This window comes from Aedes aegypti, chromosome 2, assembly GCF_002204515.2.
Source record: "Aedes aegypti strain LVP_AGWG chromosome 2, AaegL5.0 Primary Assembly, whole genome shotgun sequence".
In the NCBI taxonomy this organism is placed as follows: domain Eukaryota; kingdom Metazoa; phylum Arthropoda; class Insecta; order Diptera; family Culicidae; genus Aedes; species Aedes aegypti.
The window spans coordinates 420,748,878-420,772,912 of NC_035108.1; the positions used below are offsets into that span (position 1 = coordinate 420,748,878).

The 24,035-nt window shown below is 37.7% G+C and overlaps 1 protein-coding gene across 1 annotated transcript in view; it reads right to left on the minus strand.

Moving 5' to 3' along the window:
- Positions 1 to 19,585: 19,585 nt before the first annotated feature.
- LOC5568796 (coiled-coil domain-containing protein 85C-A) overlaps positions 19,586 to 24,035 on the minus strand; it is a 245,496-nt gene continuing 241,046 nt past the window's right edge. The window contains exon 6 of the mRNA XM_021847475.1: positions 19,586 to 20,978. Within this exon, the coding sequence (XP_021703167.1) occupies positions 20,568 to 20,978 (411 nt within the window). The 3' untranslated portion in view covers positions 19,586 to 20,567. The remainder of the gene's footprint in view (positions 20,979 to 24,035) is intronic.

Consider the following 24,035-nt stretch of genomic DNA (forward strand, 5'->3'; position numbering starts at 1 on the left):
AGTACTGTTTTTGTAGCACTGAAAAGTACTGTTTTATTGCTTTAGGTAGTTTTTAAGAAAACTTCCAAGAGCAGAGAGAATTCGTGTACGCACAGCACGAAGGTACGATGCGCACTGTTCAAAACGTGATTGATTTGCGATTCTGTTTGCTGATGTGATCTCCAGGTGTATCAGTACGAAAGGCTGTGTTGGAAATAGGTGCTACGAATGGCAATATTCTTGGAGGCGGCGTAATCAATCATTCGTAGGCCGTTCCCATTCGTTAGCCGGTGAGCGCTAAACTTTCCAATCGTCAGTCTGAACTCATCCTTCTGGTCAACCTGAGCGTTTGGATCTCCTATGATGATCTTGATGTCGTGGCTTGGGCAGCTGTTGTATTCACGTTCAAGCTGCGCGTAAAATGCATCTTAATCATCATCAGTGCTTCCGCAATGTGGGCTGTGCTCGTTGATTATGCTAATGTTAAAGAATCGGCCCTTGATCCTCAACTTGCACATGCTTTCACTGATCGGCTGCCACCCGATCACGCGTTTTTGCATTTGGCCATTCCCAATGAAAGCTGCTCCCAGCTCGTGTGAGTTACCGCAGCTCTGGTAGATGGTTTGATTACCTCTAAACGTTTGCACCATTGATCTCTTTTAACAAACCTTCTGCAGCGCTACAATGTCGAACTTGTGGTCCTTTAATGCATTGGAGAGTGTGCGGGTGTTTCCGATGAAGTTGAGGGATTTACAGTACCGAGTTTCCAATCGTAAGTCCTTTTTCGCCGCATTGGTCCTTGCTGATTGTTCCGGTCCGTATTATTCAGTTGACGTTCCTATGCTTGTTTTTTTTTACGGTTGGCTTGCAGGGCCTGACACCAAGCCCCTAGATTTCCAGAGGACCATTCCCCCTAAATATTCGGAGGGTCATAGAGCACAGTTTGGCTTAGAGTCCTTCTCTGGCTCTCGGACGATGATCAGCCGCCCCTGACATGGGGAACAGACGCTGTTGTTAGCCGCTCCTAACATGGAGTACAGGCGCTCCAGGTTTGCAGAAGCAAAAGCAAACCCTCCCCTTCCCTATCAGCATACGACAGCATAGTTCCCACCGGGCTTGGTTTACTAGGATAATATCATACAGGCTCATATAGTTAGGCTGTACCATGTTTTGAGTTCAACGGCTATTCAATGTTATCCAAACCCTCTTTGAGTACAGATCTTCAAAACTACAAGCGTAACTAGTAATGTCTCAAAGGTTCATGAACAACATCGTACTTATATAAGCTTTCAAATATATATCTCATTAGGTTTTGTGTATACCGACCGACAAGACAAGCACTTCTTTGGGTAAAATCCTTCAGATCTACAAGCGTTAACAGTGATCATTCGGAAGATAAAAAACGTGGATGATATCTATCAGAGATTTTTTTTAACCAGGTTCAGTTAAACAACTATTAAAGTTATCCAAGAGCTACTTGGATAGAGGTTATCAGATCTACAAGCGCATCGAGTGACCTTTCATAACCTTACAATAATATTCACACAGGTCCATATAGTAAGTGTCCACGCAAGGGAACCCTCTCCAACAGGTCTTTTCGCCTACAACGGCGGAGTGGATAATCCGGGATAGGTCACTGGCTCGCCGAGGGAATACTGCACGGTGATTTTTTTTCCGTCGGGAGAAAACTAGTCTTCACTTCGTCACTTTTCTACACTTTTCTAACCGGACGGGTCTGATGTACGATAATAACTATTAAAGATTCTACCCCGTTATCCTGAATGCCAATTCCCCGAATGCCATCGCCCCGAATTCCATTACCCCGAATTCCATCACCTCGAATGCAATTTCCCCGAATTTAGGGAAGGGGTGGTAAAATGAACATCTTAAGGAAATCATCTTGTTTCTGATAGAAAAACGAGGAATTTGTATAGCTCTATCGCACAACATCAAAAATAGAGATGTAATCTAAAGCAGTGACATGAATTCAGACTAAAATAGCTAAATTTTCACATTTTTTCATCGCTATCAAAAAGCGATCCAAATGTTAATTTTACCTGCCCTATGTGGGTAAAATGAACAGCGGTTGACGGTAAAATGAACACCACGCAAAAAACGTGAGCAAAACGAATATTTCTGAAAATTTTTACTGTAAAAAAAATACATCCATTAATGATTGTAACCCATTCAAAAAGAATTCTATAGGTATCAAATTTGACATCATATCATAACGATATTCACCTCACTGAAAAACCTCAAGTCTTTCGAGCTAAAAGTTACGTCAGTTCTAATTTTCAAACGTGGTTTTCTAAAATCTTAGTTTTCTTTTGTATTTTCACTTCAATTGACCTACGTATCAACCCGAACACTCAGATTTATGCTCTAAATCGTCGATGCGTGATAAAAATACATCGAAATTTGTTTTTTCTCGGTAAAAGGCACGGTGTTCATTTTACAACCCCTGTTCATTTTACCACCACTTCCCCTACTTCTTGACATGATGATATTGATGACATTTTCCCATGATATTGGAGTTCGGGGTAATGTCATTCGGGGTGATGAGTCGTTCGGGTATTTGGAATTCGGGTAATGACTTTCGGGTTAATTGCATTCGAGGTAATGGGATTCATTGTAATGAGGTAGAATCTTGTTGGGGTTTTGTCACACATCCCATTGTGATGAGAAACTAAAATTTTCATGACTTTTTCATAACGATTGAGCAATATTTTTTGTTAGTCTGATAGAACTATAGTATTCCTTTTTAACGTAAACAACAACATTTGGTTTTCACGACTTTCTAACGAGCTTCACGATTGCATCATTTTTGACGGTTGAGTATATTGAGTGATTTTGCACGAAAAACTCAAGCAGGAGCTTTTTGAAGAAGATCTCTAATGAGTTTGCTCTCACGGTAGAGCAGTAGAGTATTTCAACACTGATTGTGGTGCACGCAACTGTAGGATTTAGTTCAGAGACTATTGAAAGTTAGTGTAGTAAACGATGGACGATATTATAAAATCGACATTCAATCGCATCAACAATAGTTAACAGAGTGATCGAGTTAATTTTGATGCTAGCTCACGAGCCGTTTCAGCGCAATCCAAGCTTTTTTCTTACTACCACATCTCCATCATTGACGTGACGCATAATCCTCTTTACACGTTCTACCATGTTTTCAACTCACACGATTCTCGCGTCGGCTTCGAATCATATTTCATACGATGCGTTGCTTTGCCAACCTGAGCCTTCGTTTTGTTTTCTCTCGTTTCTGGTTGCTTCTCGTTGCTGATTCGATCAGCACGTTAACTGAATTTCAAATGCACATGAAATAAATTATTGTAATATTATGCATTATTCCTACCATAATCACCGCAGTTAGCATAAAACTCCTTCGAGTTCAGGTCTTCAAATCTACAAGTGATTTCTCGATGGTATATGAACAAAATTTATACACAACTAGGCTCATGAACACATGTTCCGTCAAGTTTTGAGTACAACGACTGTGTTCAAGGTCTTACAAGTACTTTTTCGAGTACAGGCCTTCATATCTACAAGCGTAACCAGTGATCTTACGTAACCGCATAACAGTCACATTGAGATTATACATGAGCCTCTTTTTGTAGCAGCAATGGATTTTTTATTGGAATTATTTTCTGAGCATTACCCTATATACGATATCAGCTGTACATAATTTCAGCCTCAAATAAGCACTTTTGAGTTCTTGGTAATTTAAATAAGTTTTAGTTCCTGCCCATGCTGCTTTAAAATGCACACTTGGTATTCCATTTACTCAATGCCTACTTTTGTCGAATGTTACAAATATGCAGTTATGGACAGCATTTAAGCTCATCAAAATATATTCGTGAGATCTGTTCGAGAGAACATGAGTGTAAACTTTGTTGATTTATCGTCAAGAGATTCATAAAGCTTTGACAGATCTCTGGTTACGGTTGTAAATATTATTTTAACTGTTCATTTCGATTTGCACATAGTTGGCTGAGTCGTTTTTGGTGTAAACCTTATTCATTAACGTGCGTGTAGATTTAAAGTACCAAATTCAAAGGAGTACGTGGATAACTCAAGATAGGCATTGAACTGAAAACACATTAGATCATAGTTGTTTGTTTTACGTGAGCTTAATTGTCAAGATAAAGCTCCCGATGAGCACTGGTTACCTGTATAAATCTAAATATCAATAATAAAATAACTCTTTAATGAATGTTCGAATCCTCTGAGCAGAATCTCAAATAGAGAAACTTTAAAGTAGATGGAGTACCGTGTACCAGTGGATACGAGTAACTGACACTGAAGAAGACTGCAAGTGGTAGTCGAAATACGCGTATCTGTCAAATATAAGCATTTAGGAGCGGAAATAAAATAAGTAATTTGGTTGAAATGGCACAAATTTAACAATACAAAGTTTTTACAATGGAATTAAAAGATAATGTATTTTTCCAATATAATATTTTAATTATAACAAAAACATTACATCAGTGGCGCGGGAAGTGGGTAGGACAGGTAGGACATGTACTACCCACAAAAACTCCTGGGTAGGACAGTCAAAGGGTTGTCCTACCCACGATTCCACAAAAAAAAAAATAACAAGATCAGTAGAATGCTATTTATCATATGTTCAATATACATGAAAACTCGATCAACGTCGTACTTCGATTCCCGGTTGGTCCAGGATCTTTTCGTAATGGAAATTTCCTTGACTTCCCTGGGCATAGAGTATCATCGTACCTGCCACACGATATACGAATGCAAAAATGGCAACTTAGGCAAAGCAAGCTATCAGTTAATAACTGTGAAAGTGCCCATAAGAACACAAGCTGAGAAGCAGGCTCTGTCCCTGTGGGGGCGTAATGCCAAGAAGAAGAATAATCTATCAAAGCATTGCTAAATCTCTTGACGATTTTCAGAGCAATTCTTATAGAACTCCCACAGCACATTCTCTAGGAGTTCTTGGCTGAGTCAGAATTGCCGAATAATTTATGGAAGTAGTTTCCTGAAAAATGATTTGATCAAATTCCAACTGATGTTTTGTGTTTTGGTCTATTTTTGTCAATTTGTTTAATAAAATTGATTTTAAAAACATATTTATATTTTTTTAATATGCGTTATAACAAAATTTGATCAAATGAATAATCCCAAAGACAATATCAATAAGAAGTTTATTTTTAGAGACGTGGTTTCTATTTTAACGCAAATCTTCAAAAAAAATATTTTTAATGGAAGGTTTCTAAAGTGTCTATCTTAAACAAAAATGGTCTTCAAAGTCTCTTTTTTCCTTATTCTGTTTGCATTGAATCCTGATGCTAAATTGCACCGACTTCAAAGAAACCTCCAGAGGCCATAACAGGATCAACAGGCTTTTCAATAATTGCGTCTCACAGGGGCGTCGCCTACAGGGATTTCTCCAAAAAATTTTCTACAGATTTCGCTACTAATTCCTCTAGAAAGTTTTCCAGTTATTTCCAAATGATGTCTAGAAGAATTTGCTCCAGAAAACACTTTCATTCTACGAAAGAAATTCCAAAGTTTTTGCGGAATACTATTCTGAAATTCGATTATCCTAGCAAATTATCTAGGAACTTTTTAAACTTCGAGAAAAAAAGCTTAGATTTTAGAGAAATGTTCCCTCTGTTTCTATAAAAAAAAACACTTTGCCTCTTTTTGATACCTATTTAAGTCTCTTTTTTCAGATAAGAGATCTTTAATTTCCTATTATTAAAGCACTTCATCGCTACTAGCCCTGGAAAGACAAAAATCTTTCTTAATCTTGTGATACGACTGGCATGGAAATGAGGAGGTTGGACCCAACTAACAATTTTAGCGCTATAAGCCAAGATTATTTGCTTTGTACTGTATAACAGTTGAATTGAAGCAGCGAACGCAGCAAAAAATAAAAGCTGTCAAAAATAGAACGATTAGCGTTAATACAGCTGTAACGCAAACGTTTCATCAGTCATCGCTTTTGCTGCTTTCACTAAGCTGTAACTCAACACCGTAAAAGATAGCAACATAATGATGTGGAATAAAACTCGCCATCATCAATCCGGCTGCTTCTATACAATATGATTTGTTATGCTGCTCAATATGTATTTAAGAAGCGCTTTGTCGTCAGTTATACAGCGAGCATACAGCAGTAAGCTGTAAAACAACAACTTGTGGCGCATCTACTCAGCTTGTTGGATGTAAACATTGCGTTTGACGTTTCGCACCCTTTTACAGCCTGATGAAGTGGTGTAAGCGCGGCTATGGCATCTTTTACGATCATTATAAAATATTGTGTGAACCGTTTTCGATGTAGAACAAAACGGTGTGTTTTGTTTGCCTTTCGATATAGACTGTGGTGGCAACAAGGACAGCGTAGAGACTTGTGGATGCAGAGATCGTGAGTTCGATTCCAAGCGGTGGCAGGTAACGTTGGGAACATTAAATTCAGATACTTATGATATGAATTCCGGAAGATGTGAAACAGCTTGAAAATAATATTTAATCGATAATACAGCGAAGCTGTATAATAATTATCCAACAGTTACGAAATGGTTGAGAAAGCGCCTTCCGAAGATGTTACACAGCTACTTGTCGAATAACTGTCGAGATAGAGCAATGATCGGTATGAATAAGAGCTGCCAAAACAGCTTAAAAGTAGCTGAGTAGATTCGCCAGATTTGTTGGTAAAAGGATCGCATAGAAGCTTTCGTTCGTATGTACAGCGCTTGTACTCAGCATAAAGCCGTATAAAGAGGACCTAGAGAATGTTTACATTTGCACTAAATGTTAGTTGGGGAGGCATCAGTGACAAAAACATTGCTTGAGAAAATCTACGTTGAAGTTTTTTCAGCAATTTTTCTTTCCACACATATTGGGTGGGAGTCAAAAAACAATTCAGTCTTTTAGGAATTATGTTATTTTTCCTGTTGAACAGAAAAATCGTCTGAAATATCAACTCAACTTCGCTCAAAACCAACAAAAATGTCACTTAAGTCCCTCTACGTTTGAGTCCCTCAAGTATAGTAACTTTCAATTTCCAGCCTATGATTCCACAGGGTTCAAATTTTTCATAGTTTCACTGTGCACAAAATATTTGCCAACGTTTGTCCTACCCATGGTTTCGAACATGGACGCGCCTCTGCATTACATACAGGACTGTATTATTCTGATGAAGTAACCAAACAAAAATCAACCGTTTCCTTGATTAATTACGATTTGGTTTGGCTTTTTTTTTTAATACTCATAAATGAAAGTATTGGTAAAAAATTTAGTCATAATCACCCTCATTCTTGTTTACGGTGGAACCAACTCTCGATCGAATCCTCTTCGTTCGAATCCATAGCCCACTTGATTTTCCTGACGTGAACGGGAATGCAAATCGAGTTTTGATCTAAAGAGCTTAGGTTAGAGCCTGAACAAGAATAGAGTTGATTTGATTTTCAGATTTGCTTTTTCAGCCTAGGCTTATAAATATGACTAATGTAGAAGAGAAATGCGATGAAATTTTGCAACTAGACAAATAAGAAAATGTATTTCTTGCTTGGTAAATTACTTTTCATGAAAATAGTAGTTTTCTTGTCCCGGGATGGACACTCTAGTTCAGAGTATACTAAACATAATAATGTACCAAACTAAAGCTACGTGGCCTCAAAAGTAAAGTAAATGGAATTCACGTAAAAAGTTCTTTGGGTTTACCTTCATCGGTCAGATAGCGATATATAAAGCTGTTGCTTTTCTATAAAAAAAAAAAAAAAAAACAAACTATTCCAATATTAGATGCTTCGCTCCAAAAGTGACCCGTAATAGTGCGGAGAGTGTACCTTGTTATGTTTTCTCACAGTCCTACTCGAAATGTGTTTTCCTCCTGCAGATCGATTGAATAATAACCCGAATAGCTTGAACCCCTGTCTCAAGTGGATACTTCGGCTGAGGATGTTTACCTACTGACAGCCACCTGACGAAAGAAACGAACAATATGCGCTGCCGGCGATTGCATCTCCAGCGAGATCGCTTCACGTGTTCCTGATTGGTTCTGGATAACGTCTCGCGCCGGTATTAAATCTGCTTTCGTCGGAAGCCCATTAAAACGGAAAAACGATCGTACGCATTCGGTGGGGAAACAACGGAAAAAGAACTAACGTCACAAAACACAAAGCAGCATGCAGTTTTAAGTCTATAGGTACCTTGTGTCATGGACGACTCGTCTCGCAGCATTTCACGTTAGCTAGGGTAAATTATGTATTTTGGACAAGCTAAGGATATGTCTGGAAACGGCGATCGATTAACCACATTAGATACTAATATTTTATTACGTAATGTTACTTATATGCTTAATGTCCCATTGTATTTTGAGTTTCTGGTAAGAAAAAGCTTAAAAACTATAGTATTAGCTCCCAAAATAGCGTTTTTTAGTGGCCTGTCTGTTATACATTTCGGACACCAAATATACATTTTGGACACCCTCATGTGAATATAATTTGGACAGGGGCGTTATCTCAATATCCATACAATGGTTTCTTAAAAAGACGATCATAACATAATATGTTAAGAGTTTACAAGTGACTTAAACATTTTTTTCGCTTATTGGATGTATATATTAGTGATAATCAGTAATTTCATTTAATGCAAGCAAATATCACCAGATTCACGAAAAAACGCCTGCAAGTATGCATGCATGGTACATTCCAGTGTGTTTCATCAGATGGCCAAATTATATCAACTGAACAAAAACCATAATCTATTTTGGACATCACCTGATTTATGCCTCATATACTCATGTTAAGATTTTAGATGAACTTAGCTTAAATTTTGGACATATTTTATCATGTTGCCACTTTTAAACTTTTTATGAATGTCAATTCTGAGCGCTATTATTGCATTTAATGTATGTTCTTGAAATGCACATCCTCTTGCATTCGTAGGTTTCACAGGTGTTCTTTTGATAGAATTTACAATTTTGATATTTTTGAAGCCAATTTGTAATTGTTATGAAAATGGTCATCATTAATAAGTAGCATAGTGTATTAATAATGCAATACATGATTTCCCGTACATATATTCCTCGCCATTTCATTGGAAATGAGCATAGAACGACTAGCCTGTCCAAATTATATGCATGTCCAAATTATATAAGTTACCCTATTTATGAAGATCGCATCGAACAGCACCGGTCCATGGATATTATGACCCATTCATTTTGCAATCATTAGAGTGCCACCGACTGGCAGCCGCAAATGGCCCATCACCGTTTTAGCATGCTGCTTCTGCGAGGCGTGTGCGGTTTGAGGATCGGCGGGTCGTTGGCCTGCGCTTCCTCTTCAACTCCCGCGGTTGGATGTTGGACCCAACCCGATACGCCGCAAAGTCAAGGTAAACCACGCAAAGAAAGCCTTACATTACATGCCTTGCTTTGGTCACTAGGGTGTTCCGGAAAAACAAATCGTGAAGTCGAGTCTAGTACACGATACTGAAGACGGCCTTACAGTTGAGTTCGAAATACGCGTATCTGTCAAAGGATACAAACTCTAGTGGAATTAAATGGTATAGTACTAAATTCGGTTTTTCATTTATTTATAGGTTGATTATCTTAACAGATACGTTTATCATCGAACACACGATACTGAAGAAGTCTGTAAGCCGCTAATATGAGAGTTTACCGAATTTACTCGCTTGCTAGTAAATGTTAGTATTTTTTTTTTTTTGCAAAAGTGAAGTGAAGTGTTAATGTTCAAATAGTGTTTTGTTCCTAAACATACTCTAATAACCCCTCCATAAATATAAAAAGAGTAGTTTAAAATGCATATTACAAAATTCATCAAAAATTGCCCCATATTTCATAAACTGATCTGGCGGTACTTCTAGATATTTTTTTAAGTGCTTATGTTCTACAAAGGTGCTATAAATACGCATATCCTCCTAGTGTTGAGCACCATGATTCTGTAAACATTATTTATTATCTGGAACACCCTATTGGCCACCTCTCGAAGTTGTGATCGTGTCGTCGCCAGATCGCATGATGATGGAGGAAGATGAAATGACATCCCCTCCACGCGCGGGTAATAAGTGAATCAGTTACTTTGACTCACCGTGTGTCACGACAAGTCGGGCGAGGGAAATTGTTTGGTTTCGGTTGGCATATCGCAATACTTACCTACCTACGAAGAAATTCAATAACAAAACATGGAAACGGAAAAGAAATTTTACCGGCTGCAAATCTTTGGTTGGGACTTCGACTTCAGCACGATACCTGGTTGCGATGATGTATGGTGGCGAGTTTAACGTGAGATGATGTGCTGAGAGATTTTATCATAACGGCTGAGCAGTAAAATTAAGATGTACCAAACGAGTAAACCGTATCCGGAATCTTGAATGAAATGAATCTTCTTGATCTTTTGAACACCCGAGCAAATATTGTTTTGTCTCCAATAATTAACAGAAAATTACACAGCCTTTTGCTTTACATTAATTCGTTTACCGAGATTGATTTTACAAAATCTAATTAAGTTCATTTTAATTGTTATGTTTCATTTAATGGTAACCTGGTAGTTACAAAACAAGGATTTGGAATCATACTGGAAGTTCTATTAACCCCTATAGCAGTATCACTGTTGGTATTCACTTTCATTCAAATCACAAGAACTCGCTTGCTCTTCGGTTTCAATAACGACCCTTTCACGAGGTCTCAAAAAACTTTTTTTTTTCTTAAATCTCCGAGCATTGGTAATCTGGTTTCAAAGATATACCAGATATTCCTTGTTTTAATGGTTAATCATCGATCAATGATTACCCATCAATTAGCCAATGATTAGCTAAGGATAGTTTGGCATCCCTGTATCTTCTCTAGTAGTTGTAGAACTAACATTCCAACCCTCTTCAGCGATTGTTAGGACGTGGTCATTTTTGCTTATTTTGTTTATTTCCATTAAATAGAAAAAGACGTTCATCCCAAACGCTTTAGTTGTTCTCAAGACTTTCTTAAACTTTGGCACATTTTTAGCTTGTTATTATTTTTGCTTGGTAACTTATTTTTTAGAAAAAAAATTGTGAAAATTTTATACGATTATTGCCTGAAATAATAAAAAATAATAATAAAGGTCTGAAGTTGGATTTTTTTAGAGGAACCCTGAAGTTTCTTTCAATTGAAGATGTAAGTTTTATCACATTAACCCCATGTAAACTTTAAATCGCCAGCGCTAAAATATAATTTCGTCACACTAATATAGCTGAAATTTTGTACTATTATGATGGACCCCATATGGAACCTTAAACGCGGACTTGATCGACACAGTCAGTCAAGTCTTGGACTTGAAATCGAATTCCATTCCAAAAATATTACTTAATTAGAGTGAGGTGGGGCAAAAGTTCGACCGTAGTGGAATATTCAACATTTCCAGAAAAATAATAACAGTTGAAAAGAAATAAATACCAAACAGTGAATATTTTCCCATTTTTAGTTAGACAGGTTCAAAATTGATTGCCTAAAACGAACTTTTGCCCCACTTTGAGCAAGAGCTCGATGACCGAAACAAAACAAAATATCGATACTTTTATGACAAATATGGTGAAGCAACCGAATACCAAAGGTTTCTAAAACCGTAATTCAATAATTCCCAACTGAGATACAATGCACATTCTTGTCGACAATACCCACAACTAAATTATCAGATTTTCGATACACAAGGTTTAGAAATATTCAGCTTATCAAAAATCGAACTAATCAGACACAGACAAATGTGGATAAAATATGCTGTGAAACCGGCAACACGGACTGTCGATACAAAATAGCAATATAGTTAATTCTCCCTTACTCGATATTCGGTATCTCGATATCGAGTTAGAGAACCATAATAAAATTTGGTTTTCATGGCTAACACGATTGACCCTGATTGAATTGATAGCAATTGCACTGATTTTGTGTTCTGTAACTCGATACCTCTCTAACTCGAAACGTCTTTTTGCGAAATTTCCACCCTCACCTTCTTACTGATTTGCATCGGCAGATATAAAAGTTTTAAATTTTCTTAGTTCACATCTTGTTGTATTCAGGACTATGTGACAGAATATCGTAATGACAAATAGTCCTGAACCTAACAAACAATTTTTTTCTGAAAACATGGACTTGATGGTTGTTGTATCGTAAGATATGAGGTAAGAATATTTGATGCTCCCTAGCACCTCCTAACGATAGATGGTTTAACACGTTATACATGCAGTAGGGAAAGTGTACCAGTTATGGCCATAGTGGTTCCCTATTTGGCCATATGTGAAATTTTGATAACTTTCACATTTTATATCTTTTTGAATGTTTTAACATTAAGATACATCTTAAATCTAACTACTACAACAAACAAAAATTTTCAAAATTTGAAGACATTAAAGTTATCACGTATGACGAAATAGGGAACCACTATGTCCATAACTGGTACACCTACCCTATATAGCCGTTGATCTAACGTTTAACGGTACCGAAAACAACAGCTTTCCATCAAACCTGCATTAACCAATATTTTAATTTAAAATTTTCAATACTCACTGGCGCCACCTTGTAATAGAATTCAGAACTAACCAAGCATGCAACACATAGTCCTAAACAACGTACAACTTTGTCAAAAACACCGACTTTCTAACTGTTCGACATCGTCAAAAAAAAAAAGAAATATTTGTACCTGACTAGCGCCTCTTAGTTGTAGAATGTTGAACTAAGCAAATATGTAAGGTATAGCCTCTAGACTAATGAGCAACTTTGCCGAAGACATCAATACTTCAAATCATCAGAATTTAGAACCATAGTAAGATCTACTTACAGAACGTTATAGTCGGTAGATGAATCAGTAAATCATATTTTTACTGATCAGCTAGCGCCATCATGTGTTGCAAATCTTCTCTGAAAAAAGTATAATGTTATATAGAACTCCTTTCTGAGATAGTGCCCAAAGTTTCAAAAATTCGCTGTTTTAAGACCTTTTTGCACAATAACCCCTCTCCGCCACAAACCATCCGTTTTTTATTTTTTTTTTTATATTTTTTAGTAAAACTCAATTAATCTTGCTTTACAAAACTTTAAACAATTCTAAAATCCTTTCAAATTTGGCGAAGTTATCATTATTTGAATTTGGGGTCAACATAACCTCAAAACACAGACAACGTAACTTTTTTTTCGCACTGATAGAAGGTTAAAATAACAGCAGAGAATTTTTAACGAAACATGAAGAACTTTGGAAAACCATTAGAGTTTGAATATGAATGATGATTTCAAATATAGCATTGCACACACTTCGGAATAGTCAAATAGGCATCACGTAAAACTAAATGATGTTGGACTATTTTATAAAAGAAACGGAACTTTGATTGACATTCAATCAAAGACATTCCCTTAGTACGCAGAAGAAATATCCAATGGATCACCGATCCCGGTCATATTTGAGAAATTACGTACAGTTTAAATAAGTGTTTTGGAAAATAATCTGTAAATTTCTTTAAACAAAAAAGTGAGTTAGTTAATGTGAGTGAGTGATTAAGTAAAACAACCATTCAAATAGGCCATCGTCGGAGGTGGTATTCGGCCAAGGAGTTGAAATTGGGCCAAAACATGATCTGAAATAAGCTGAGAAGCAGGCTCTGTCTCAGTGAGGACGTAATGCCAAAAAGAAGAAGAATTGTCTGAAATATCACAACAAATAAGGAAAATATTGATTTAAAATTTTAATGAGGTTTTTCTTACAGTTTTTAACGGTTATCGCCAAAAACTAAGATCGCTGGAGCTAGTAGATAATTTTTAATAAATCATTGAAAAAAGTTTGAAAATATGGCGTTTTGTCACTTTTAGGATGTTATCAAAAGTCTCACTTTGAGTGAGATGAATTCTATTGCATAATTCTATAATCAATGATTATTAATTGAATCCATCATATGGACTGTTATTGGAAAGCTGTAGGAAACTTAAGCAGGAGACGAATTTTTTGATTTAATCTTTTTGCGAACCAATCTAGTTTGTTTGGCATAATGTCACCCCCTCAAAAGAGTTGGAATGGGCCAATTTTCATAGTTTCCTATTCAAATATTTCTTCAGTAGTTTCAAATGAATAACTCATGATTTTTTTTGTTATATGCAGGCTGTGAACCGTTTCACCAATTCGTTTAACTATTAGTTAAAATTTGACAACTCGATTTGTCATCAAACGTCAACATCCCACCGCAAAATCGCTAGTGTTTGGAGGGGATTTTAACCTCCAAATTGCCAAATTAACTCCAAATCATCATCTTCAAGTTAGTTCTAATACCCTCCGTTATATGAAATATGGTGGCTCGTCGATCGTCGCAAGTTTATCGTTAAACAGTCAATAGTTATTTCCTCTCCGCTTAAAAATAACCCTGCTCTGGAGCATGATTAAACTTGACAGTTCGAAAGTTATTTTCTGCTCCCGTGGATTTGTGAATAACTAACCATCTGTCAACTTTGTTCTGATATAACTACTCGACTGTCAAAGCTCAAATGGGTCGACCACGAAGTTCAATTTAACCATTTGAGAGGAAAACCGCTATCGAAATGTCAACTTTTAACTTATAGTTAATCGAATTGGTGAAACGGTTTACAGCCTCAGTAGAAGATTTCGCGAAAAATAACAAAAATGGTTTAAAAATATCAATCAGAACATACGCATTTTTGGCCCAACCTCACGATGAAAGTATATTAACAAAACTATCAAAATAGTATGATTTGGAAATACTGGACAAAACGAGAATTTTCATAAATCGCCAATATCCTAAAAACGGTACTGTCCCATCACGTACGGTACGTATTGTCAGCCTTAGACAAAATTCGTGAAGGGGAAGATGGTCCAAGACGCACTGATGGGGTAAAATTGCTCACCTCATTAAATCATTCCTAGAACGTTTCAATTTGTATTCTTGTACATCCATACTAAATGGCATTGTACCCCATCCATTTGGTCATTTTGAACAACCCCTATTTTTCAACCAACTTATCAATACGTTTTAAACCTGTTAAAAAAAACTCAAATTTGGGAAACGTTTTCATGATGGTAGCTAGCAAATATTGTAAAGTTACTGTTAGGACTTCGAGTGGCGTTAATATGTGGATCTCATTAGGAGAAAGGTACACATATCCTTAAAGTGGCATTTTGGACCATTTGACCCTACCATCCCTTCTTCTCTTTAAGAGAAGTCGGAAACAGAACAAAAGACAAAAAATTTTGAGAAAATCCAGTTGGAGCCTGAGTTTATGCTCTAAGAAGAAAACTTCAATAGTGTACTGTCATACTACCAGCGTTAGCTGGTATACACTATTTCTATACGTGCATATATTTCGACTCGTTCAGTTCGTGACGCAATGTTAAGGACCATCGTGGGAAACAGTAATATTTTTAATGTTACCAAACATTACCCATTTCATAACAACAATAAATAACCTTATTGTGTAAGATATTGAATCTGAAGGCAAGTGGTGTCATAAACTGGCTAGACTCGCTTTGAGATACTGCAGTTTTGAGTAGATTTTTTTATGAGTCACATGCCAAAAAATTCTACTTAGATCCAAATGATCTGATAATTGTGAGGTTGATAACGTAAACTTTGAGTAGTATTCAATCAGCGTGTCGTCGATTTTCAGACTTCTTGCAGTAATAGAGATACCTCTTTTAGTATTAAGTAATAAATCGATTAGTTACAGATAACCCTCACACATTCATTCAGAGTTATTCAAATTTGAGTAAACATGACACACTCGGGACAAACATCAGAAAAGCGCACATCGACATTGATTAACAACGGCTTTGCTGGCTCTGTTGGAGCTAAAATCAGGGGACTGACAGATTATGATGTTGGTAGCCAGCATCAAAATTGCGTTAAATTTGCATTGAGACTGGCTGTCAGCTTGGATCTTCAGTCTTGTGATGCTGGCTACGGCAACATCACGGAGAAAAATAATTAGTAGTTACAACCAATTACTAGTTTGTTTCGAACAAAACTTTAGTTTGAAATATGCACAAACAAAATTTTGCTTTAAATCAACAAAATGCACCGTTTGAAACAAACTAACATTTCATGTTGTTCGTTCCACTACATTCTAGATAATTTCAACACATCTTTGTTTGAAACAACCAAACCATTTGTTGTTTCGTTTGACATTTGTTGAAACAACCAAGAATTTAGGTTGTTTCAAACTAACAACAGTGGTTTGGTTTAAACAAGAATTTATTCAAAATAAACAAGTTTGCTGGTTGATTTAACCAATTTTTTGTTTGGGATGAGGTGCAGATCGGTGTTTTAAGTTTTGATTATTAATATTGATGAAAACAAAAATCTCACATGCAATATATGTATTCTAACATAAATTATTGAAATAATTGAAACACCAGGCTCTTCATATCGAACAAAAAGCTGCATGCCGTTTTCCTCCAAAAATTACTAATCAGCGTCATGGTTAGTCACTTACTCCAGTCTGAAATTATATTAACATTGTTTTTTATTTGCACATCCAAGAAATGTGAGAAAATCTGTCTTACCTCTCTGGTGAGCATTTCAAAAGAAAAATAAGGCGTCAGCAACAGCATTTTTTGTTCGTTGTGATAGAATCTTGAAAAAACAAGTAAAAGTATTGAATAAACGATATATATAATAAAGTATAACTTTAATTACCATCACACGCAACTTTACTTGAAATGCTTTTCATAAACAATAAACTGCAGTTACTTATTACACATTTCAGCTTACTAATCTTGCTTTCGCAGAAACAACACATGAAGTTGGTTTGTCACAAACTAAAATTTTGGTTGTTTCTAACTTTCCAAGGGATACGACTGTGATGATTATGTTGTAGGTTATGGCCTTCAGTCTATTATGCTCAAAAACGGATTTTAAGTTTTCATCCGACGTTTCGGACACATTTATTGTGCCTTTTTCGAGGAGTTAACTGTGTTCCGTTTTCTCGTTAACTTGCCCACAGCATAGGCAGCATAAGTCAACATACAGAATTTTGCCCGTTCTGGTCTTAACACGGGCGTAGAATCCGAAAAACGATCCGGGTCGCAGAACTTCGATAAAGTTGCCTGTTTATCGCCACTTTTATTCTTATTATCAGCATCTTTGGAAGGAAATGTTTCTTCTTACCGACCTGATCAAATTCACCCCAGTGATCAATTTGCCCCCGGATTACGGTATCGACCTTGATTGTTTTTTAAATTATTTTTGTTATGGCTTTAGCGGTCATGCGACTCGAAGGTGAAGGGAGCCTATTGAAGATATTTTTTACAAATGAGTGAAATGAGTAGGTGGATAGACGTCGCAAGGCAGCGACAAGATTGAAATTTTATTATGTGGTAAAAATTGAGCGAGCCATTTTAAAGTCAGTAAGCATCGAAGCGTCCTGTATTCTACCTAGCTTCTCTACTGGAGAAGGATTGGCTCAAAGCTTTGAGCTATGCTACCAACACAGGCCTGTGTAGAAAACATAGAAGTCGCCAAAAACTCGATAGACAGCAACAATTCTGCTGGGAATCGGATCAAAAATTTCTCAATCCCATAGGAATCTGCCCAGAGTCTCAGGATATTCATTTAGATCAGGCCTGCCCAGCCATTTTGGCTCATTTTTGTTAATAAATGATTGGTGCGTTCACAAAAATGGTCCGATATTATACATTTTTACCGCAAACGAAAGCACACTAGTATATTTATCTGATCCATGTAAAATAAAATGAAAAGATCTTCCTAGAAAATAACTAACAATGTCAAAAACTGCCAAGAATATTCGTAGGATCTAAAAAATATCTTATCAGAAACCCGCCTAGAACCTTCTCGGAGATAAGACATCAAGGTGACAAGAAAATACCACTAGCATTCCTCGAAATATGATTATACTGGTAATCTGCTATGAATCTGTTTAAGAATTTTATAAAGAAGCATCCTCTAAGTTCCCATAAAGATATCGTTATAGTTCGCTAAGGATATTGCCAGGAATTCATAGAAATCCAACAAAAAATCAATTAAGTATTTGGGAGAAATCCATCAAATATTTCCCCTGAAAATCGACAGTTTTCTCTACATGTTTCCGAGAAACATTCGTTAAGGATCTCTCCAGAAACTTAAAGTTCGGCATAAAGTAAAATTTGTAAGGAATTCCTCTCTGTGATGCATCAAAATATGGCACGAATATAAGAAATATTTGTATGTTCCCATGATTTCTACCATCTGTTAATAATCAGAATTTCGGAGATCTCTCCAATTCTGATAGCAATACAGTGCTGAAAAAATATACTACAGTTGATGTAGTACGAGCCCAACTGATTCTATTAGCAGTATCAGAGTCGTCAAGCTTCAAATAAATCTGAAGGTGCTGTGATACAGTGTGAAGCCCATGCCAAACTTTTTATGCAACTGAAGTCGTAATATGATCCACAACACTCAACATGAATATTCAAATAGATTTGAAAATTCTTCCTGTGTTTTGTGTTAGGAAAACTTTTACTACTTCGAATTACAGGAACAAGAAAGACAAAATTTGAATTATAAACAAAAATCAGCACGCCTCCAAAGAATCTTAAAATCAGTACATGTCCTACTAAATCAGGACTGATGGTAACCCTACATTCAAGTCAGCTCTTCCGTGGGATAACCAAAAGTTGGCAACTGCATGAGTGATACCTTAGTTCACCAGTAGAGTAAAGATCCTTAAATTATATTGTCGAGACCCAGGTTGCTGCACCCTCGAATATTCTTTTTAGAATGATACATATATTATAAAACGCAATATTTAGGCATACTCGACCCCCTCTCTAACCCATTTTGCTTTTTGTATATTAATTCCATAAATAATGTAAGGCTAGTCATTTATTCCATTACTTCTTACTTTCTTGAAGCGTAACATATCGTGTGCATGACATGACCCCTATGCCGTGGGAAGTAGAGATATCTATTTACACGGATAAAAATTTCGGCTGGCAGGATTAGACCCTACCATTTTTAGCATTTCCGTAACTTTTGGACCTACCATTTGCTGTTGATTCGATTTCTAAATTGATAAATTGTAATGCTTTCATAATAATTCTAGCAGACTAATCCTAGCTATTGTAAACTAAAGATTAAAGAATTAAGTTAAACAATCTAAAACACAGTCTAACAAAATAAAAATAAATTTTAGAAAGCAATATACCCGATCAAATACTGTATAAAGGGTAATCAAAGAATTTTGGACAGACCTTCACGCGTATATATTTTGACCATTTCTGGCAAAATGAAATGAAAGGGGCCAATTTTTTTCAATTCGAGTTTAGTGCACGACACTGAAGACGGCTTTACAATATAAAATTGTAAATACGCGTATCTGTCAAAGGATACAAACTCTAATGGAATTAAATGGTATAGTACTAAAATCGGCTTTTTTTTTACTTTCACGTTCTGTCCAAAACACAAAATACCCATCATGATGAAAAATTTCTTTCATTTAGACAAAAACAACACTTGTAAGAATAACAACCATTTTAATAATGATAAAAATTATGTATAAAAAACAACCTCTAACAAGAAATCCTAGAATACACAGATACATAGCGCTGAAATATTGTCCAATATTTTTCTTCTGTTTGTAAGCCTATCTAAGCTCGGCATGCAAAGATACATGCCTATTCAAATCTCGATTTGGGTTCAACCATACATGCAAGGTATTACTGATTCTTCATCTCTACGCGAGCCCCATCCTCTGATATAATGTTACATATACGATACAAAGTCCTTGACAAATCATCTACATATTGAATCCAAGTTATATTTCGTTCTCATCTCGATCCCTAATGGCCCCCTCTTCAACCCGTTTCGCAAACAATCGGGTAGGGAGGCATAAATATAACGATAAACGACGATAAATACTTTGTTAATTTTAATTGATTAGGTTACATTCTCCTGTAAGTAAACTGATTTCGAAAGGGGGTTTTTGAAACCCCTCTTGCATCGCGCCACACATTTTGATCCGATCCTTGTTTTGGATGGGGATTGAAGGTTTTATCGTCCGATGATTTGTTAGCATTCCTGTACACAATCGTTTTTTTTTTCATTTTCGGCGGCATCGCGTTCCCGACTATAATCTGGTGCCGTCTCTCATTTACTCCGTAGTGAGTAAACGCGAGCGCGCGCGGCGCTGGCAGTATGTTTTTTTTTCTATTTTTTGTGAAGAATCATTATAATTAATTTGTACATCATCGTAGTTGCGGTGTTGAGGTTTTGAGGGAAGAAAGAAGTAGGTGTAAGGCAAGAGTATAAGCACAGTCAATCAGACGTAACACTGACGTAGTTACAAAGCTCACAACCAGAGGCGCGTGCGTCGTTATTCTTCGTGTTTGACGTTTTACACCAGCGATTTCTGCAGGCATTGGTTTACAAAACAGGAGTTCGTACAACATGATCATCAAATGATGATACTGTGAAATTCGTACTAAGTGTTACGTCTGCTTGTCTGTGGTATAAGCTACACAAGGAAGCCTCCATGTGCTCTGAATGTGTTTTCAGCGACCGATTGCGCCAAGTCATGCTAGTCCTGCTTGATTGTGATGCTTCAGAATGGAACTCTTCAGAAGTAGACATCAAACATGCTGATCAATCCCGGTGTTGGGAGCATCCTCCAGCTTTCGCCACACCACATTGCACATCTCGCGTACCAGAGCCTTTTCGCCGTCGTCCAGTTGGTGGTCAGTTGGGATGTTGGGTCCAATTCGTTCCCGTTCGAGTTGTTCGCGAACTTCGAGCACTTGCAGAGCTCGCACAACTGCTTCCGGTCGACCGGATATGGGATCAGCAATTGACGATGGGGGTGCGGGTTGATTGCTGTTGGGATTGTTGTTCGATACTGGAGGTCCCGTTCCGTTGGTGGGTCCGATGGGTTGGACGTTCTTGAGGATGGCGCACCGCTCTTCCTCCAGTTGCCGTATTCGAGATTCGAGCGATCGGACGTATTGCAGGGTTTGGTCACTTAGGGCGGAGCGCAGATTGAGTTCCTGGAAAGAGAAGGATTATAACAATTTAATAAATTGAATTCACAAGTACAAAACGGAAAATTGTAAATTATATTGTCGCTCTGGCACAAAACCAAATAGCACCTTCTGCTATTTCACTGACGCTGCGTTTTCTGTACGTCGAACATAATGACGGAAATACAGCGCACTACTTCCGACATTACTTTTAAAGTAAAGAAAAGACAGCGCTAGTGAGAAAGCCGAAAGCGCATTTTGGATTAGTGCCAGAACCACTATACGATTTGATAACTAGCCAACAATGAGATCTGGTGGCGGATAGGTCTCATCAGCTGGCAGCGATAGAGACGACAGGACGATACCCAATCTAAGAAGCAGTCTTTTTTATCAAATGAACGCTTTGCGATAGCAAAAATCAATAGCATCAGCTGTTATGCAGCCCACAGACGCTCAGACGGTTTGACCAACGATGACTCCACCCCCAGGTTGATGCTCATGTTGGTGCTATGTTCGACCGTGTATGATGCTGCTTGACGAACCGATTTGACTGTTTATGAAACCGATTTGACAAATCGTCAGCCAAAATCAAACGAGTTTGATTTTGCTCAAACCACCAGTGGGCGGAGCCAAATGTTTGACGAACTGATCGTACTGTTTGTTGGGATATTGCACGAACATCGACGTCAGCAAGCTTCGATGTCCCATGAACTGCCGATGCAGATGAGTGGCAATTCAAAATGCGTGAGCTTATGCAGAGTCGATGCCATAATGATCTATCAATCTCAAACATTGCAGAATTCGCTCTCATTTGAGTATGGAGCACGATCAAAGCAAGCAAAGAAAAACATCTCATCTGTTGCGGTCCACGATCGTCAATGTATCACAAGTTGTAACAAGTCTGATAAATCGAAGCAGCGAGCGAGAGCCCCAAAGAGAGAGCGATGATAAAATCCATTTTTCTCGCTTGTTTGCAGTTGGGGATAGGTGTTTTTCGTTACTGGCACGATAAACAATCCACGAACTTCCAATAGCAATAGTGTCCCCAGGCTTGGAGCATGTTTAGAGGGGTTTTATCATGCACTACTGTCCCCCTAATCTGATCAAAGTTGTAGCAGTATACGATAAACAGTCTCTAATAATGTGCAGCATGTTATGATAGTTACAGAGAGCGATACGTGAGAGATTCTCTCAATTTTCTCAGGATTCAATCCCTGATCAATCTTTAACCGTTTTCTTCAGCAAATTCAGCAGGGATTCTTTATATATTTCTCAAGCAATTTTCCAGAATTATATTCTAGGAATCCATCACCTGTACTTCCATCAAAAGTTCAACAAGAAATTCCTCCATGTATTGTACCAGGAACTCGATCAGGAATTTCACCAGGAATTCCTCCAGGTAATCCTCTTGGAATACCTCCAGGTAATCCTCTTGGAATACCTTTAGGAATTATACCAAAATTCTTTCATGGATTTCATCGGCAATTCCTTCATGTGTCTACCAGGTGTTTCGCTAGAAATTTAATAAAGATTTTTTCCAGTGATTTAACAAGGAATTCATAGAAGAATTCCTTTAGAAATTCCTTCCGAAAGTTCACCTGGAGTTCCTCAAGGGATTCAATCAGGAGTTTTTCTAGGGATTCCTTAAAAAGTTCTTCCAGTGATTCCATCAAGAAAACTTGGTGGGCTTCATGGCTAGTGTAACCAACCATTTAGCCGCATTGATCCAAGGAGTGTGGGTTTCTATTTCCACTTCACTCTGAAAACGTTTCATCAGAAAAGTATATCGACTGTGTCACTGGGCGTTGCATGCTAGTCCATTGTCTAGTGCTTCTTTCAAAGGGAAGGATTTTTTTTTTGTTGGGAAGGTTAAGCCACTGCGTCCATTGGATTGAACTCTTGTGGCATAAAAAAAGGGAAGGATTCTATCAGGAGTTCTCTTAGGGATTCCATCAGGAATTCTTCTCGGTATTTCATCAGGAGTTCCTTCAATGTTTCCATCAGGAGTTCTTCAAGAATATCTTTAGAAATTCCTCTGGGGATTCTATCAGGAATTTCGATAGGAATTTTATCAGGAGTATTTTAGGGCATCCATCAGAGTTCTTCTGAGGATGTCATCAGAAGTTCCTCCAGGGATGCCATCAAGAGTCCCTTCAGAGATTCCACCTGGCATTCCTCCAGCGATTCTATTAGGAGTTTTTCCAGATATTATATCAGGAGTTCCCCGAGGAATTCCATAAGGATTTCTTCTAGGGATATCATAAGGTGTTCCTCTAGGGATTCTATTAGAAGTTCCACCAGGAATCTCATCAGGAATTCTTCCAGGGATTTCATCAGGAGTTCCTATAGGGATTCCTACAGGAGTTCTTCAAATGATTTCATCTCGAGATCCTTCAACAATATCTTTAGGAATATCTACAAGGATTCCATCAGGAGTTCCTCCGGATTCCATGAGAATAGAGTTACTGTGCACGTGCTGTCGCCTTAGGTGCAGGAGCCTCTTTGCTTGCCAGCGCACGGGAGCGCAGTACACTGTGAGACCTTTTTTGGTGCGCCTCATTTTGCTTGAGATGTGTCTCACTGCGGTCTCATGCGCTCCGGCACATGTGCTGTTTAAAATTCAGCGCAATAATTGAAGTGATTATAAAAGAGTTCAACGAGGATTTAAATTGTAACATTTGGATCGCGAGTCTTCGACCATATCATGTAGGCCATCTAGACACCTGCATAACGAGGCGTAGATAGTTGTAGAGGTTCTGCGTTACTAAGCAGTTGTTTCACGACTTGGATACCGATGGCGAGCCGTAGCGCCGAGCAGCGCATGAGACGAGTCTCCCCGAGAGCACATTACCTAGCGCGCGCTTTTAGAATTTTCGTGAGCCTCCATGTAGCGCAGCACACTAGGATTCCGATGAGCTGAGAGACGGTTTGAATGGAGGCTCGTCAGTACATTTATGTGCTCCTGAGAAATATGTAACTCTACATGAGAAGTTTCTCCATGTGGGGACGGACCTGGTGTAGTGGTTAGAACACACGCCTCTCACGCCGAGGACCTGGGATCGAATCCCATCCCCGAGATAGTCA